The sequence below is a fragment of the Ranitomeya imitator genome, chromosome 1 (assembly GCF_032444005.1).
Source record: "Ranitomeya imitator isolate aRanImi1 chromosome 1, aRanImi1.pri, whole genome shotgun sequence".
Lineage (NCBI taxonomy): Eukaryota > Metazoa > Chordata > Amphibia > Anura > Dendrobatidae > Ranitomeya > Ranitomeya imitator.
Window position 1 is genome coordinate 622,882,789 of NC_091282.1, and position 17,429 is coordinate 622,900,217.

Here is a 17,429-nt window from a genome sequence, read left to right on the forward strand (position 1 = left end):
AATACAGTTAGCAGAGCTCAGAAAAAAAATGTTTTTCGCTGCGTGACTAGTGCCAAAAAGTGACAAAAAATAATATAATGGGATTAAGTAGCACTATTAGCATATAAGCACACATCAATAAACAAAGCTTAACACACCCTATGTACAGTCACTATTACAGACTTACACAGTATGTTAGATAGTATATCAGTTGGCAAGTCTGTCTTCTTGATCCACCAGACATAAACACTTAAATTCACAAGCCAATATACAGATAAAAAGCTAGTTCTTTTGGTTTGCAAAAAACATGGTTGTCTGGGAAATTAAAATACAATCTGGTTTCTTCATACCAGCTATTTAAAACTATGGTCTGTCCATCACGCGGATCACATATAAAAAGTGTACTCAAAATTCTGTCTTTTCTGGCCTCCATTTATATTTTGTTGCAGTGTGTTAGCGAAGATATTGACACCAGTTTGCTGGTAAAAATAGTTACCTACAGGCCAGCTATTTAAAACTGTAGTTTGTCCGTCAAAAATCTGCCATTTCTGGCCTCTATTTTAATTTTGTTGCAGTGTGTGTTGGGTGTCGAGCTCCTGCCTCTGCACAGGGGGAATCTCAAACCACCTCCGCTGCGGTCTTCCATTCTTCTCCAGCCACAGAGGAGCCTGCTCAGCAGAGACGTTGGTCCCAGCGTCTGGCTCAGGCTGATACTGGGCGACTGGTTACTGCTGTTCTTCCAAGCTCTGCCTTTGTAGCCTGTAGTGGTCAGCGGTGAGCAGATGTCTCTGGGACGAAGTCCTGTTTTTCCCCATCTGAGCATGCCCAGGGTAAGACCTCTCATTGGAGGTCGGGGGTCACATGCACTGATACTGCAGCAGCTCCCATAGGTCCTCTAGGAAGGTCCTGAAGTTGCTCAGGTACTGTAGCAGCTCCCATTGGTCCTCTAGGAAGGTCCTGAAGTTGCTGCAGCTATAAAAGGTTCGCATGGCCGCACGGCCATGTGCTAGTATCAAACCAATGTCTATGAGCTCAGCGCCAGTGTGGTCATGTCTGGATGCGGTTAGCGTTTGACTGAAATAAGCCCCTAGAATACCGGCACCTCCAGTGAGGAGTTTGTATGAGTGTATTCAGGGCCTTGGCTGAAATAAGCCGCTTCAATACCGGCACATCCGGTGGGGAGTTGTTTGTCTGTTTTCTCTGACTGCATGACCACAGTTTGCTCTCGTTGGTAGCTGTGTACCTCTGTGAGGTTAACAGGGCACAGCATCTTGTCCCTAGCGACTCTGTGGAGTTAACATAGTTTGCTTATACCACCATATAGGGCTGCCATTTGCCAGCAGCAGGTTCCTCTCCTGCACGGTGGACCCCGAGTTGAAAACACACCTAATAATACACATATATATATATACTTGGTGCGTTCCACCACCCTAACAATGTGTTTGGCTTGTTTCACACTTGCGTTGAGCAGCGCATGCTGTGCCAAACTGCACTGAACGCAATATGTTGCATTTTGTTGCAGGTGGCAACTGCATACATTTGCATGGCCTGCGTACCCAATGTTAAACATAGGTACGCAGGATGCATGACAACATAGGCGAAGCTGAATGGAAGAGGTGCGCCAGTGGGAGGGGCTTAACGGAGGAACTACGCAGCCCTCTGCAGTTCTGCCCAATGCAAGTGTGAAACCTGCCTTTGCAAAGTCATTGACACCAGTTTGCTGGTAAAAATAGGTACCTACAGGCCAGATATTTAAAACTGTGGTTTGTCTGTCACACGGATCACATATAAGATCGCTCCAAATTCAACCATTTGTAGTGAAGGTGGAAAATATTGTCCTCCATTTAAAATGGGCAAAGCGCATGGAAAGGGACGCGGAACTGGACGTGATGGTGATGGTACATGCAGAGGGCGAGGCCAAAGCTGTGGCTGTCGGCAAGCTGAAATTGTGCCACAACAAACACCCACATCTTCTCACCCAACCTTCCTGTCCGAATTACTAGGGGACCGTAGCACACCATTATTGGTTGTTGGTTGGATAGCGGATAATGCTTCCAGTCAATTTGCCACCACCACCACGACCACCACCACCCTATCTTCCACATGGTCAAAGTCAGTAGCCGTGAGTCTGGACCGCATATTCCTCACCCTGATCCTCCTTCCTCCCACCATGCCAAGTGCCCAGAGACAACCGATCCCACACTTGGACACTCCTAAAAGCTGTTCACTTTTCCATTGATTGATTCGGGCCTCTCGCCTGGTCCACTTGAAGCGGGCAAGAGGAGATCGCATGTAGTGATGACCAAATATTTCAGCAGCCACGGTCACACAAAGGTGACAGTGGGAAAGTGTCACAAGAGGTGGAAGAAGATGATACACAATTGCCAGAAAGTCAGGAGGAGGACCAGGGTGTGAAAGTGGAAGATGAGGTGGTGGATGATATAGTAACTGACTGAAGCTGGCAGGAGGACATGCAGAGCGAGGACAGCAGCACACAGGGGGAGGGAGACATAGCACCTCAACAGGCAGGAAGAAGTGTCTGTGGTGGCTGCAGACAGGAGGTGGGCAACCGTTCACCATAACATCAATGCCAGTTCAACTGTTAGGATAACCCCAAAAAGTCCATTTGCACCACCTGCCAGGCCAACATCATCAGGGTAGCAAAACTACCAGCCTGACCACCTCCAGCATGATCAGGCACAAGGCAGCAAAGCACCTGACTTTGTGGGCCGAAAACCAGGGTCCAGGAACAGTGTCTGCGGGTGACACCACTGCTATCTATCAGGATCTGTGGAAGCGCTGTTTGCGCGAAACAGCTGTCATCCTACTTCACTTCACGTTCTCCCTGTCTGAACTGCTAATGTCTCAATAAAGGAATTTTTTTATCGGGAAGGTGAGTGCACACCATTTTTTCTATTGTTTGAACTTTGCATGTTGCTACAGGTGTTGCACCCTATATCCCGTATTTTTGGAAGCATATAAGCAATAGCAGCGGAGGATGGTGATGAGACAGATGTTCAACAGGGTCAGTATAGCAGCACTGTGGATTTGTTTCTTCTTTTTTTGGCTTCTCCCTGATTCTTCTATGTCTCTTAATTGTTGGGTATCCAAGCTGAACACATGACACACACTGGCTCTCTTGGAGGTCCTGGCCTGCCGCTAGCATTTTGTCAGAGAAGGTTTTTGTGCCGCTAGTGGAATTATAACTGATAAGAGCATCTGCCTGTCAACTGAAAATGCTGACAGGCTGACTCTTATAAAAATGAAAAAGGGCTGGATTGGGCCAGACTTCTCAACACCACCGAATGATAGCAGCATATCATAAACTCAAATCCAGTGTCTTTTATTTGGAGGACTATTCCCATGCACATATTCACACTCATATATGGGTACTAGATTGTGGCCCGATTCTAACGCATCGGGTATTCTAGAATATGCATGTCCCCGTAGTATATGGACAATGATGATTCCAGAATTCGCGGCAGATTGTGCCCTTAGCTGATTGGTCGAGGCAACCTTTATGACATCATCGTCGCCATTGCAACCATTATGACATCTACGTCGATACTGTGCCCGTCGCTGAATCAGAAACGTGGGATTTCTACGTCCTTTATGACATCATCATCGCTGTGCCCGTCTCTGATTGGTCGAGGCCTGGTGGCCTCGACCAATCAGAAACGCGGGATTTCTTCATCGATACCATGCCCGTCGCTGATTGGTCGAGGCCTGGCAGCCTCGACCAATCAGAGACGTGGGATTTCCAGGACAGACAGACAGACAGACGGAAAAACCCTTAGACAATTATATATATAGATATGCTTCCTGATTTTGGCTATTTGCTCTTGTCCTCTTCCTTCTCCTCATCCTTCACCACCATATCACCAGTATGACCGTGGTCCGTGATGCCACATCCACATCATTTTTTAAAGGGTGTTTATGATGCCTGTAGAAACAATTTATTAGTCAGTATGTTAGGCACTCGGATTCTCCCACTGCACATCTCAAGCCTTGCCTGCTTCAGCAGTCTCCCACTCAGCTGTGGCCGCTGCAGGTGCTGCTGAGCATAGATGTCGGTCTCAGCATCTTGCTTAGGGTCGGGCTGTTCATCTGGTTACTGCCAAGGCTATGGTAACCAGCGGTAGGAAGCGATGAGTGAACGCTCTGGAGACTAAGTCCAGAGATCACCCTACTGAGCACGCTCATGATGTGGTGATGTCTCATTGGGGATCAGTCGTCAGCTGCTCTGATGATGTGGCCGCACCGGATTGGTCTGCGAGCAAGGTACTGCCCGACTGGACATGAGCTGAACATATAAAAGGGTCTCAGAGGCACACGCTGGTGCTCTAGTACCATTTGTGTTGGTGGGCGTGAGTGGATATGCTACCACTCTGACTGTACATGTATGTGTTGTGATCTTGCTCAGCTTAGAGCCAGTTAGGGATTTTGCTTGCCGCTTGGCTTCCAGTTTCTGTATCCGGTCGTGTGTGTGGTTAGCACAGCTGAATTACAGAGCAAGTCCAATCACAGAGCCTTTTAGCTCCCCTGTGAGTTCTACAGGGTTTTGTTTTAGTTAACTAATGTCAGCATAGTATTTTCCTGTTGACTTGTCATCTATGCCGTTACTGTGTGCAAGTGACACAGCTCTATTGCAGAGCATCTATTCGTTTACTGTGTACCAATGATACAGCTCTATTGCAGAGCATCTATTCTCTATTGCAGATTATTTAGTCCATAACTATGTGAGTGGCACATTTCCATAGCAGAGCATGTGTTTTGTTTCTGCTTGCATGTTTATTTCTGGTGCAGTTCACATAGTGGCGCTTAACTCTTTGTGAGCAAGCAATCACATGTTGTGTGTTCCATCAATTCAATATTCACACTAGCTGTAATTTAACATCTCTGCACGGTGGACCACGGGTTGCGATTGCACTTCTCTATTAAATTTATTTAGAGCAATCCGCCAACTCTAATAGTATACTAGCGCCAGGGTCTGGCTAGTAATGGCGGACGAGCAGCAGCTTCTGCGTAATATTCAGCAGCTGGAGGGCAGGTTGTACATGCTTGAACAGTCAACTTCAGCTGTGGATCTATCCACAGCAGCAGCACAGGCAGCCAGTGAAGCCACTACTAGGGTTTCTGCTGCGACTCCTGTTCTGTCCTTCCCATATTTCCCGCTACCCAATAAGTTTACAGGGGACAGCAAGGCTTGCAGGGGATTCGTGAAATCAATCAGCTGGATTCAGCTGGAGCTACTGGCCTCATGTTTCTCATCTGAACGGGTCAAGGGTCAAGGTGGGATTCGTGGTGTCTTTATTAATGGACAGGGCATTGGAGTAGGCTATGCCGCTATGGGAATGTAAGGACCTGGTGGTCTGGAGCTCCTCTCATTTTTTGGACACTGGGAAACAGGTCTTTCTAGGACCTCAGGTTACCCATGATGCCGCAGTCCAATTCTTGGGTTTAATTCAGGGCTCTTCCCCAGCCAGCCAGTTCACTATCCAGTTCCAGACTTTAGTGTTCTAGTTGGAATGGCCAGATAAGATCCTCATTCCTGTTTTCTGGAGGGGCCTTGCAGACCACATCAAGGATGCTTTAGCCACTAGGGAGATCCCAACTACACTGGAGGATTTAATATCCATATCCACTTGCATTGATCTTCGGTACACTAAACGAACATTGGAGTGAGCCCAGTGTAGACAAAGCATTCGGTTAGCTTCAAACTTTACCAATCATTTGGGATCTCCGGCTCAGATGTGCGATCTGGTGGAGCCCATGGAGGTCTCTTGGGCAGAAGCTAAATCCCACCCTGTACGTGCACTACCAACTTGCTTTATCTGTAGGCCGGCTGGCCATTATGCCAATAGGTGTCCCAGGCATCAGGGAGATCGGCCGCATCTAGTGGCTATTGGGAGATGTTCACTAGATAAGACGGTTGAGTCCTCCAAGTTAACCTTCAGAGTGTCTCTAACTTATGGCTTGATTACTCACACTAAAAAGGCTTGCATGGATTATGGGGCTGAGGGCAATTTTATGTCTTCCACCTTTGCCTAACAGCACATGATTCCCTAAGGGTACGTTCACATTCGCGTCTTTGGACGCAGCGTCGTCGCCGCAAAACAACGCATGCGTCATGTGTCCCTATCTTTAACATTGGGGATGCATGGGCATGCGTTGTCATGCGTTTTGGTGCGTTTCGCGACGCATGCGTCGTTTCGACGCACCCGCCAGGGCGCGGCAAACGCAACATGTTGCATTTTTTCTGCGTCCAAAATTTTTAAAAAAACGCATGCGTCACACTTGCGTCGCATTTGTGTCGTCGATGCGTCAAAAACCCCATTGAAGTGTATTGGCAACGCAGAAGACGCAAGTACTTGCGTTGTTGTGCGTTGTACGATGCATGCGTTCTTTAATTAAAGTGTATAGACGGTGTCTAGACACTGAAAAGACCCTATATATATAAAAAAAGGTTGAACGCATGCGTCAAAAAAGCCTGCGTTTCACATGTGTCTTTCGTGCGTCGTTCGTTGCGTCCACGACGCTGCGTCCAAAGACGCGAATGTGAACGCAGCCTTAGTGATGCTCCCAAAGCCCATCACTGTTCGAGTGGTTAACGGGTCCATTCTACCTACCCAAATCACTCACCAAAAGATACCTCTTACACTAATGATGCCACCTACACATCAAGAGATGATTTCCTTCTTAGTCATCTCTGACGGCATGGATGACGTACTTCTGGGTATGCCTTGTTATGCTGCCATTCTACTTTTATCAACTGGGCAATGAGAACTTACTAGGGTGGAGTTAGCTGTGTGAGGGGTGATGCTTGCATTCTCAAGTTCAGATTGCATCCTGCGAGCTCACTAAGGATCTAATTTCTCTACCCAAGCGCTACTGGCCATATGCCGACATGTTCTCCAAGAGGGTCGCGGAGACTCTTTCTCCCCATTACCCATATGATTGCCCCATAGTCCTCATTCTGGGGGCAGAGCCTCCTCTTGGGCGTATCTACCCATTGTCGCTCCCAGAGGCTAAAGCTATGTCAGCTATGCTCCTGGCTGTAAAACCCCAGCGAATGAATGGAAACTAGGTCAATGACCTGTAGTTACCTTCATTTGCGGTGAGGCGCCCTCTGCTGGTTGTCCTCATATGAACTCGAGCCTGGGAACTTTTCTGATTTTTTCCCACGCTCGAAGGACATCCAGCAGAGGGCACCTCACCGCGAATGAAGGTAACTACAGGTCATTGACCTAGTTTCCATTCATTCGCTGGGGTTTTACAGCCAGGAGCAGCGCTGCATTATAGCAGAGCTCCTGGCTGTAAAAAAAATTAACCCCTTCAGATGGATTTACAACGTGGGACGTTACAGATCTACGGAAGGTATGTATATTGTTGGTTTATTATTTTTTCTTTGTCACAGAGCAAGGGTCTTCAGCGAGTGGATTGAGCGTACAATAAAATATTACAACAAACGGTGTGTTTATTTCATTAAAAGACTTTTTAACAATGTGTGTGTGTTTTTTTTAACTCTTTCATACAATTGGATTAATAATGGATAGGTGTCATAATTGACGCCTCTCCATTATTAATCTGGCTTAATGTCACCCTACAATAGCAAGGTGGCATTAACCCTTCATTACCCCATATCCTACCGCTACACGGGAATGGGAAGAGAGTGGCCAAGTGCCAGAATAGGCGCATCTTCCAGATGTGCCTTTTCTGGGATGGCTGGGGGCAGATGTTTTTAGCCAGGGGGGGGGCCAATAACCGTGGACCCTCTCCAGGCTATTAATATCTGCCCTCAGTCACTGGCTTTACTACTCTGGCAGAGAAAATTGCGCGGGAGCCCACGCCAATTTTTTCCTCCATTTAACCCTTTAATTTAATAGCTAGAACGGCCAAATTTTGCACATACACACTACTAACATTAGTAGTGTGGAATATGCAAAAAAAAGGGGGATATGAGATGGTTTACTGTATGTAAACCATGTCTCATATCATGTCGGGTTTAGGAAGGAGATAGCAAAAGCCGGCAATTGAATTACCGGCTTTTAAGCTATCTAGCGCTGGATGAAATATTAATATATATACATATATGTGCCTCAATGACATATATATATATATATATATATATACCTATTCTATGTGTACACATTTATTCCACCTATTCTATTGTAAGCTGTCAGTGTGATTTTACTGTACACCACACTGAATTGCCGGCTTTTCTCGCTAACACCGCTGCGTATTTCTCGCAAGTCACACTGCTGGTCTGTGTGTAATCCGTATTTTTCGGGCCCCCATAGACTTGCATTGGCGATTTTTTTGCGCATACGGTGACAAACACAGCATGCTGCGATTTTCTACGGCCGTAGAAAGCCGTATAATACGGATCAGTAAAATACGGCAGATAGGAGCAGGGGCATAGAGAATAATTGGGCCGTGTGGAATGCGTGTTTTTTGGACGTATTTAATGCGCTCATACGTCCGTAAAACTCGCTAGTGTGAGACCGGCCTTACTGTGAGTCTGTAAAAGTGGCGTAATACTCTGAGAACATTGTTCACAGCAATGAACTGGAAGTCAGAAATGCTTCCAGTGGTCTTCCCCATGCTGTTCCTATGTCATTTGAGCATCGATTTCACCAATTTCTAGTCCCTCTGCAGACCGCCGGGGGGCCGCTGGAAAAATGTTCGAGTTTCCCAGAAACTTACATTGGGCTTGATGTTTGGGTCAAGCACCCAAGCATTCCAATTTGCTCAACCCGAACAACGAGCACCCGAGCATTTTAGTGCTCACCCATCACTAGTAAAAATCTGTGCATTTGAGCTATTGCCCCATTGAAATATGAATCACATTTTCAAAAACAAAGTCAAAAACTGTTTTGCGACATATCTATCATGCAGATTTGTCCTAGTGTCATAGTGTACCTTTATTTCCTTGAATAATTTTGCTGAAAATGCCCTCTGAGTCAAGAGATTCATTCTTTCCTGTGAACAATAAAGGTCATGTCAATATTCATTTATTCATATTACTTTAATAAAGACTATTATTTATTTTATACTTTGAGGGTACGTGCACACGTCCGGATTTCTTGCAGAAATTTCCTGAAGAAAAGCGGAAATTTTCTGCAAGAAATCCGCATTTTTTTTGCGTTTTTTTTCCCATTTTTTGTGTGTTTTTTTTAGCATTTTGCAAGCGAAATTAGCTTGCAGAATGCTAAAGTTTCCCAAGCGATCTGTAGGATCACTTGGAAAACTGACTGACAGGTTGGTCACACTTGTCAAACATAGTGTTTGACAAGTGTGACCAACTTTTTACTATAGATGTTGCCTATACAGCATCAATAGTAAAAGATGGAATGTTTAAAAATAATTAAAAAAAAATAAATGGTTATACTCACCTGCAGACAGCCGATCTCAGCGGCGTCCGTTCCTATAGATGGTGTGTGTGTGCAGGACCTTCGATGATGTCACGGTCACGTGAGCGGTCACATGAGCGGTCACACAAAAAATCACAAGACGGAGACGTCATCGCAGGTCCTTCACACACCATCTACAGGAACGGAAGCGGCAACGTGCACCACTGAGAGGCTGGAAGACTCCGGGGCCATCGAAGGTGAGTATGTGACTATTTTTTATTTTAATTCTTTTTTTTTACCAATTATATGACTCCCAGTCCGTGGAGGAGAGTCTCCTCTCCTCCACCCTGGGTACCAACCGCACATAATCTGCTTACTTCCCGCATGGTATGCACAGCCCCATGCGGAAAGTAAGCAGATCAATGCATTCCTAGGTGTGCGGAATGCCCGCAATTCTGCAAATTTAATAAACATGTTGCTTTTTTTTCCGCAATGCGATTTTTTAATAATAGGAGGCATATGTAAGCGTTTTTTTCACGTTTTATCACGTTTTTATAGCGAAAAAACACGAAAAAAACGCAAAAAATACTGAACATGTGCACATGGCCTTAAAGAGGTCGTCTAATCTTCTGCAGAAGCATACCACTTCCCAAACTTCCTACTTTGTTTGAGTATGGCGTATTGCTGTTTGATTGACAGTTCGCAGTGGTAAATTTGCCTCTGTGTACTTGCACTGAAGCCTGCCAGATTGGGAGCAAACTGCATCCCAGAGATTTAACCAGCTAAAAAGTAACAGCCATTGTCAACACATTGAATGACAGATTCTGTAATTTTTCTACAAGTAGACTTGTTGAGTTGCAATCTTCTGAATAAGCAGAATGAGTGCCACCAGCAGTAGAAACTGTATATCATGATTATGGTCCAGCAACAACAGCCAGGGAAGTAAATGGTTAAAGTCCTGCACCATCCTTATCTCAGTAGAATTTGCTGGGGTTATTGCAAATTTCCAGCAAATTTCAACATAGTTGGGGTTTAAGTCAATCTTCCCATCAAGTTTCACCTCAAGGGAATACTCTGAGACAGAAACATAAGAACTTCAGGAGGTGCCATAACAAATATGCAACAGCGACATAGAGGTGTGCTCTGTATTTATAAATAATTTCAATTTAAAAATATTGTTTTGCAAGATCAAGAAGACAAATCAGATTTTCAATAAGACAAAATGTTCAGCTGAACTTTGAAACTCTTACAAAAATAACAATCACTAATTTTTAATTAATCTTACCTTTATTTACTTGCGCTGCTCTCTTGAAGATATCCAAAGAGTGAGGAAATTCATTATTTTCTGTGGGTAACAAAAGCAAATGTTTCTTAGTATTTTTTATGAAATTTCAAAAGAAAGTACTGTATATGTAATAGAAGTAAAAATGGTAAATTTTAGCAGGGTTCAAATCAACATAGTTGTTACCTGCTTTGTACCCCCTTAGATACAGGTGCCTCTTTCGCAAATATAGGATTCTTTGCCTTCCTGGCAGATGCACTCTTCGCCCACAAGAATAAGAAAATAGCACACTATGCAAGCAGTATAACATACATAATCTAGAGGTGAGGAAAAATCACCAAGCTTGTTAAGGGGTAACTGTAGGAATGGCAGACCATTCGGCAAAACTAGAGCAAAAAGAAACGGACGCACCGAACAAAAAAAGTCAAGAAAATAATGATCACACAATAAAATATGAAAGTATCAAATAATAATTTTATTGGTAGTACATAGGGACAAAAAAAGAGAAAAACCTGGCAATGCGGTACCAAAACACAAAGTGTATCAGTCCACACTTACACACACCTAATCATTATGTCACAAAAATAAATGGACAACATATAAACAAACATCTATCACAGGTATAGCCCATAAAAATTATGAAAATGACCTCTATATAAAGTACAACGGGCATATAAATGTCCATATAGATGTCCATGTAATATACAAATACCGAAATAGGCAACCACTCCACAAAAAAATACGAAATAAATAAATAAATAGTAATAGGTAAGATGGTATCTGCTAATACACATAAGCGCATATGTACCCAAAAGGGGAAAAACATAGTAATATATATAACATGTCTGCAAGCGGTATTAAATGTGCAAAATACATGTCAGAACAACAGATAGTCAGTAGACATACAAAAATATGCGAGAACAGTGCCCGCTGCACTATGTGGAAAACAATAGCAGCATGACCCTTACAAAAGGTCACAATCACAGCCCATGGAGTGTATGTAAAACGGTGCCAACTGCACTATGTGAAGCCAGATAACAGCGTGACCCACAGCTGAAAGAAAACAAACACAGCATGTGGATCGTCAAAGAGTGGTTTACCTGAGAGGTGTGTGAAGAGTGGACAGACGCGCCCCGACGCGCGTTTCGGATCACAAAATCCTTCGTCAGGGGGAGTGGCGTCCATGTGTAACATCCGGGGTATAAATACAGAGATGTGGCCAATGCAAGCGGATTGCTCATCAAACGACGCATGCGCCGTCAGGAGGAAACCGGCGCCGTGAGCTCCAACGTCACGTCCGCCGGAGCGACGAAGCACAAGCATGTGCTACGTCACCACGGCAACGAAAAGACGCCGGGGCCCGCCAGCAACCAGGAAACACAGACAGCGCATGCGTACTGAGCAATACGGCAGGCATGTATGTAAAGCGAGGATACGTGAGCCAAGAGTGACCAGTGCGTATAATATAAAAGGTGCATGTCAGTGTGAATAACGATGGCTAAGGTTATATAAAGTGACTAGTGCAAACATATTATGTACAAAAAATCAAAAAATTCCCTTTGCATGAGGTAGCCAGTGCAAACATGTACTATACAAAATAGACATATATAACAGATATGCGTGTGTGCAGAACAAACCACACTATTAAGCACATATATATATACATAAAAGGAAGCATAAAACAAATAACCAGAAATTTATCAAATACCAATATAATACAATAAATATAAATATGCCACAACAAATATCCATCGAAATCCAGACATGCTGCCGATAAGGTTAAATCCGCAGTGACCAAAATGCATGGAAGTAGAAGAAGAACCACATCAAGAAATACACTAAAAGAAAAAATAGAAGGAATGTTAAAAACAATTAAAAACAGAATAAAAAACGCATATAAAGATGGACACACACGGTCTACAGAAATGGAATAAAACTAAGATGTTCATTTAGCCCGTGGGGGTGTACTGTCCTAAGAGTCCAAATCCACCTCGCCTCAAGCCTGGCAAGGGGATTAGAGATGGGACCCCCTCTGATATTTGGTTGCATCATGTCGATCCCCCTAACCTGTAAGGCTGAGGCATCGCAATTGTGGTGGATCTTGAAGTGCCGGGGTAAAGTTTTTAGTAGGGAGACATCAGTTATTCCCTGGGCAGCTTTGATACCTAATATATGCTCTCTCACCCTGACCTTGAGTGGTCGGGTGGTTAAACCCACATATATTAATTGGCAGGGGCAAGTGGCATAATACACAACTGCCCTCGAATTGCATGTAATGCTGTGTTTGATGTCATATATTGTTTTCCCATCTGAACTGACAAAAGATTGAGCACGAATAATATTAGGACAGGCCACACAGTTACCACATGGTCTACAGCCAAAACTTGGTTTGGCATTAGATAGAAAGGTGGTTGGTTCATTAACATAATGACTTCTGACCAGAGAGTCGCGTAAATTTCTTGACCTCCTGAATGTAATCAATGGTCTAGGCCCCAAACATTTGGCAAGAATAGGATCCGAGAGTAGAATAGGCCATGATTTCTCCATAAAATACCGCATCAGATCCGTATTGCCATGATATTGTGTGATGAATCTGATATCGGTACTTGAGTTCTTTTTAGTAGAGGAATATAATGCAGACCCCCTGGTGGTATGCCTAGCCCTATTAAAGGCCCTTTTAATACATCGACGGCTATAACCTTTCTCAAGAAACCTCTTCTTAAGGTCCTCAGCTTGAACAAAAAAATCAGCATCTCTTGAACAGATTCGTCGTAGTCGCAAAAATTGACCGAATGGTATCGAACGGATCATGGCAGGAGGGTGTGATGACTCGGCCCGTAATAGAGAGTTTACAGAAGTGGATTTCCGGAAAATGTCTGTCTGTAAGACATTCTCTTCATCACGTCTAATCTTGACGTCCAAAAAGTCAATACTTTCACTATTGTACTGGTAAGTTAAATGAATATTGAAATTATTTTGGTTTAACATAGAAATAAAATCATGAAGCGAATCCACTGATCCCTGCCAGATCAAAAACACATCGTCTATGTACCGCGCCCAAAAAAAAGGACGCAGTCCATAGACGCATGTCGATCTGACAGGAAGAGGTCCCTCTCCCACAGCCCCAGGAACAGGTTAGCGTAAGATGGTGCAAAAGACGCCCCCATCGCTGTTCCCTGGAGCTGCAGGAAGAAGGACCCCTTAAAAAGAAAAAAATTGTGAGATAACGTAAACATGAGCAAATCTGTCAAAAAAGTGGCCAGAGATGGTATGACCTGTGAGGACCGTAGAAAAAAACTAGTTGCACGCATTCCATCCGCGTGTTTAATATTCGTGTATAGCGACTCAATGTCGCAGGTAACCAGAAGAGTATCAGGACCAATAAACAGGCCATCAATCTTTTTAAGAAACTCACTGGTATCCTTTGTAAAGGATGGTAAAGTTTCAACCAGTGGTTGCAGGAAGGAATCAATGTATTTATTGACTTTCTCCAGATAGTTGCCTTTACCCGAAATGATGGGTCTGCCTGGGGGTTTCAAGTAGTTTTTATGTATCTTTGGCAGCAGATATAGGGTGGGAATGGATGGCTCGACAACTTGAAGGACAGTGTAGACCTCATTTGTAATAATCCCTTCCTCTTTAGCTGCCAATAAGATGGACTTCAGTTCCAATTGAAATTTACTCAGGGGATTAAAGGTCATTTTTTTATAACAATTAGTGTCCCTCAGCTGGCGAAAAGCTTCCTTCTCATACATGGTTTTAGGCCAAACCACCACATTCCCACCCTTATCCGCTGGCTTGAACACCACATCCTGCAGGCCCTGTAATTTCTTCAGGCAAGACCTCTCCTCTCGTGTGAGATTGTCAGATGTTGAATACCTAGGGATATTCAAAAAATCATTGCTGACCATCCTAACAAAAATATCAATGGGTGGACAGGATGATAAAGGGGGGAATTTCAAAGATTTAGATTTAATAGAAGATGGTATCTTACCCCCCTGTGGACTACTGTGCTCCACAGCCAGCTCCTCCAATACTGCTAACGCCTCTTGTTCCGTCTCTGATGGAAACAATTGAGCAATTTCGTCATTATGAAAGAAACGTTTAAATAAGATCTTACGAGCAAATAAATGCAGATCTTTCACAGCATTAAATCTGTCAAAACTAGATGTTGGACAAAACAGAAGGCCTTTAGTAAGTACTGCAGTTTCAGTAATGGTAAAATTATGCGCACTAAGATTAATTACCTTCAAGTTGTAATTATTTTCAGGTGTATGGCCCAAGTGTCGTTTATTCGGAAGGTAACGTAAATTGTGCTTCCTTTTAGGAGTGTAACTGGTAGACACAGAGACGGAAGAAGTGGCATCTGAAAGGTCACTACCTGAAGGAATGGAAGAGATGGAGGGAGCACGTTGTCTGTCCTGTGATGGAATAGTTGTAGTCCTCCATCTGTATACCCGACCCGTGGAAAAATCTCGTTGGTCTCTGTTAAGTTTAGTCATTTGTTTCTCCTGAATGTCTTTGATGAAAAATTTATTAAGGATTGGGAGAGTTTATGTAATGAAACTTCGATCAAATTTATGGAATTATTAATTCAGTTTAATTTGAAATCTATTAATATGATTGATCAAAATTTGGAGTCAACGTATACTATTGCTAAAGCTGAGCTGACTGCTGAACAGCTGAAGGCAATTGATGAATCAATGAACAAGAATATGGATGTGTGGGTCAAAGACATTCAGGAGAAACAAATGACTAAACTTAACAGAGACCAACGAGATTTTTCCACGGGTCGGGTATACAGATGGAGGACTACAACTATTCCATCACAGGACAGACAACGTGCTCCCTCCATCTCTTCCATTCCTTCAGGTAGTGACCTTTCAGATGCCACTTCTTCCGTCTCTGTGTCTACCAGTTACACTCCTAAAAGGAAGCACAATTTACGTTACCTTCCGAATAAACGACACTTGGGCCATACACCTGAAAATAATTACAACTTGAAGGTAATTAATCTTAGTGCGCATAATTTTACCATTACTGAAACTGCAGTACTTACTAAAGGCCTTCTGTTTTGTCCAACATCTAGTTTTGACAGATTTAATGCTGTGAAAGATCTGCATTTATTTGCTCGTAAGATCTTATTTAAACGTTTCTTTCATAATGACGAAATTGCTCAATTGTTTCCATCAGAGACGGAACAAGAGGCGTTAGCAGTATTGGAGGAGCTGGCTGTGGAGCACAATAGTCCACAGGGGGGTAAGATACCATCTTCTATTAAATCTAAATCTTTGAAATTCCCCCCTTTATCATCCTGTCCACCCATTGATATTTTTGTTAGGATGGTCAGCAATGATTTTTTGAATATCCCTAGGTATTCAACATCTCACAATCTCACACGAGAGGAGAGGTCTTGCCTGAAGAAATTACAGGGCCTGCATGATGTGGTGTTCAAGCCAGCGGATAAGGGTGGGAATGTGGTGGTTTGGCCTAAAACCATGTATGAGAAGGAAGCTTTTCGCCAGCTGAGGGACACTAATTGTTATAAAAAAATGACCTTTAATCCCCTGAGTAAATTTCAATTGGAACTGAAGTCCATCTTATTGGCAGCTAAAGAGGAAGGGATTATTACAAATGAGGTCTACACTGTCCTTCAAGTTGTCGAGCCATCCATTCCCACCCTATATCTGCTGCCAAAGATACATAAAAACTACTTGAAACCCCCAGGCAGACCCATCATTTCGGGTAAAGGCAACTATCTGGAGAAAGTCAATAAATACATTGATTCCTTCCTGCAACCACTGGTTGAAACTTTACCATCCTTTACAAAGGATACCAGTGAGTTTCTTAAAAAGATTGATGGCCTGTTTATTGGTCCTGATACTCTTCTGGTTACCTGCGACATTGAGTCGCTATACACGAATATTAAACACGCGGATGGAATGCGTGCAACTAGTTTTTTTCTACGGTCCTCACAGGTCATACCATCTCTGGCCACTTTTTTGACAGATTTGCTCATGTTTACGTTATCTCACAATTTTTTTCTTTTTAAGGGGTCCTTCTTCCTGCAGCTCCAGGGAACAGCGATGGGGGCGTCTTTTGCACCATCTTACGCTAACCTGTTCCTGGGGCTGTGGGAGAGGGACCTCTTCCTGTCAGATCGACATGCGTCTATGGACTGCGTCCTTTTTTGGGCGCGGTACATAGACGATGTGTTTTTGATCTGGCAGGGATCAGTGGATTCGCTTCATGATTTTATTTCTATGTTAAACCAAAATAATTTCAATATTCATTTAACTTACCAGTACAATAGTGAAAGTATTGACTTTTTGGACGTCAAGATTAGACGTGATGAAGAGAATGTCTTACAGACAGACATTTTCCGGAAATCCACTTCTGTAAACTCTCTATTACGGGCCGAGTCATCACACCCTCCTGCCATGATCCGTTCGATACCATTCGGTCAATTTTTGCGACTACGACGAATCTGTTCAAGAGATGCTGATTTTTTTGTTCAAGCTGAGGACCTTAAGAAGAGGTTTCTTGAGAAAGGTTATAGCCGTCGATGTATTAAAAGGGCCTTTAATAGGGCTAGGCATACCACCAGGGGGTCTGCATTATATTCCTCTACTAAAAAGAACTCAAGTACCGATATCAGATTCATCACACAATATCATGGCAATACGGATCTGATGCGGTATTTTATGGAGAAATCATGGCCTATTCTACTCTCGGATCCTATTCTTGCCAAATGTTTGGGGCCTAGACCATTGATTACATTCAGGAGGTCAAGAAATTTACGCGACTCTCTGGTC

At 43.6% G+C, this 17,429-nt stretch overlaps 1 protein-coding gene across 1 annotated transcript in view; it reads right to left on the bottom strand.

Moving 5' to 3' along the window:
* The window catches only part of LOC138637822 (embryonic protein UVS.2-like), a 94,993-nt gene that overhangs the window by 56,343 nt on the left and 21,221 nt on the right, over positions 1 to 17,429 (bottom strand). The window contains exons 3-4 of the mRNA XM_069726752.1: positions 10,618 to 10,677; positions 8,902 to 8,961 (exon numbers count right to left, since the gene is read on the bottom strand). Coding sequence (XP_069582853.1) covers positions 8,902 to 8,961; positions 10,618 to 10,677 — 120 coding nt within the window. The remainder of the gene's footprint in view (positions 1 to 8,901; positions 8,962 to 10,617; positions 10,678 to 17,429) is intronic.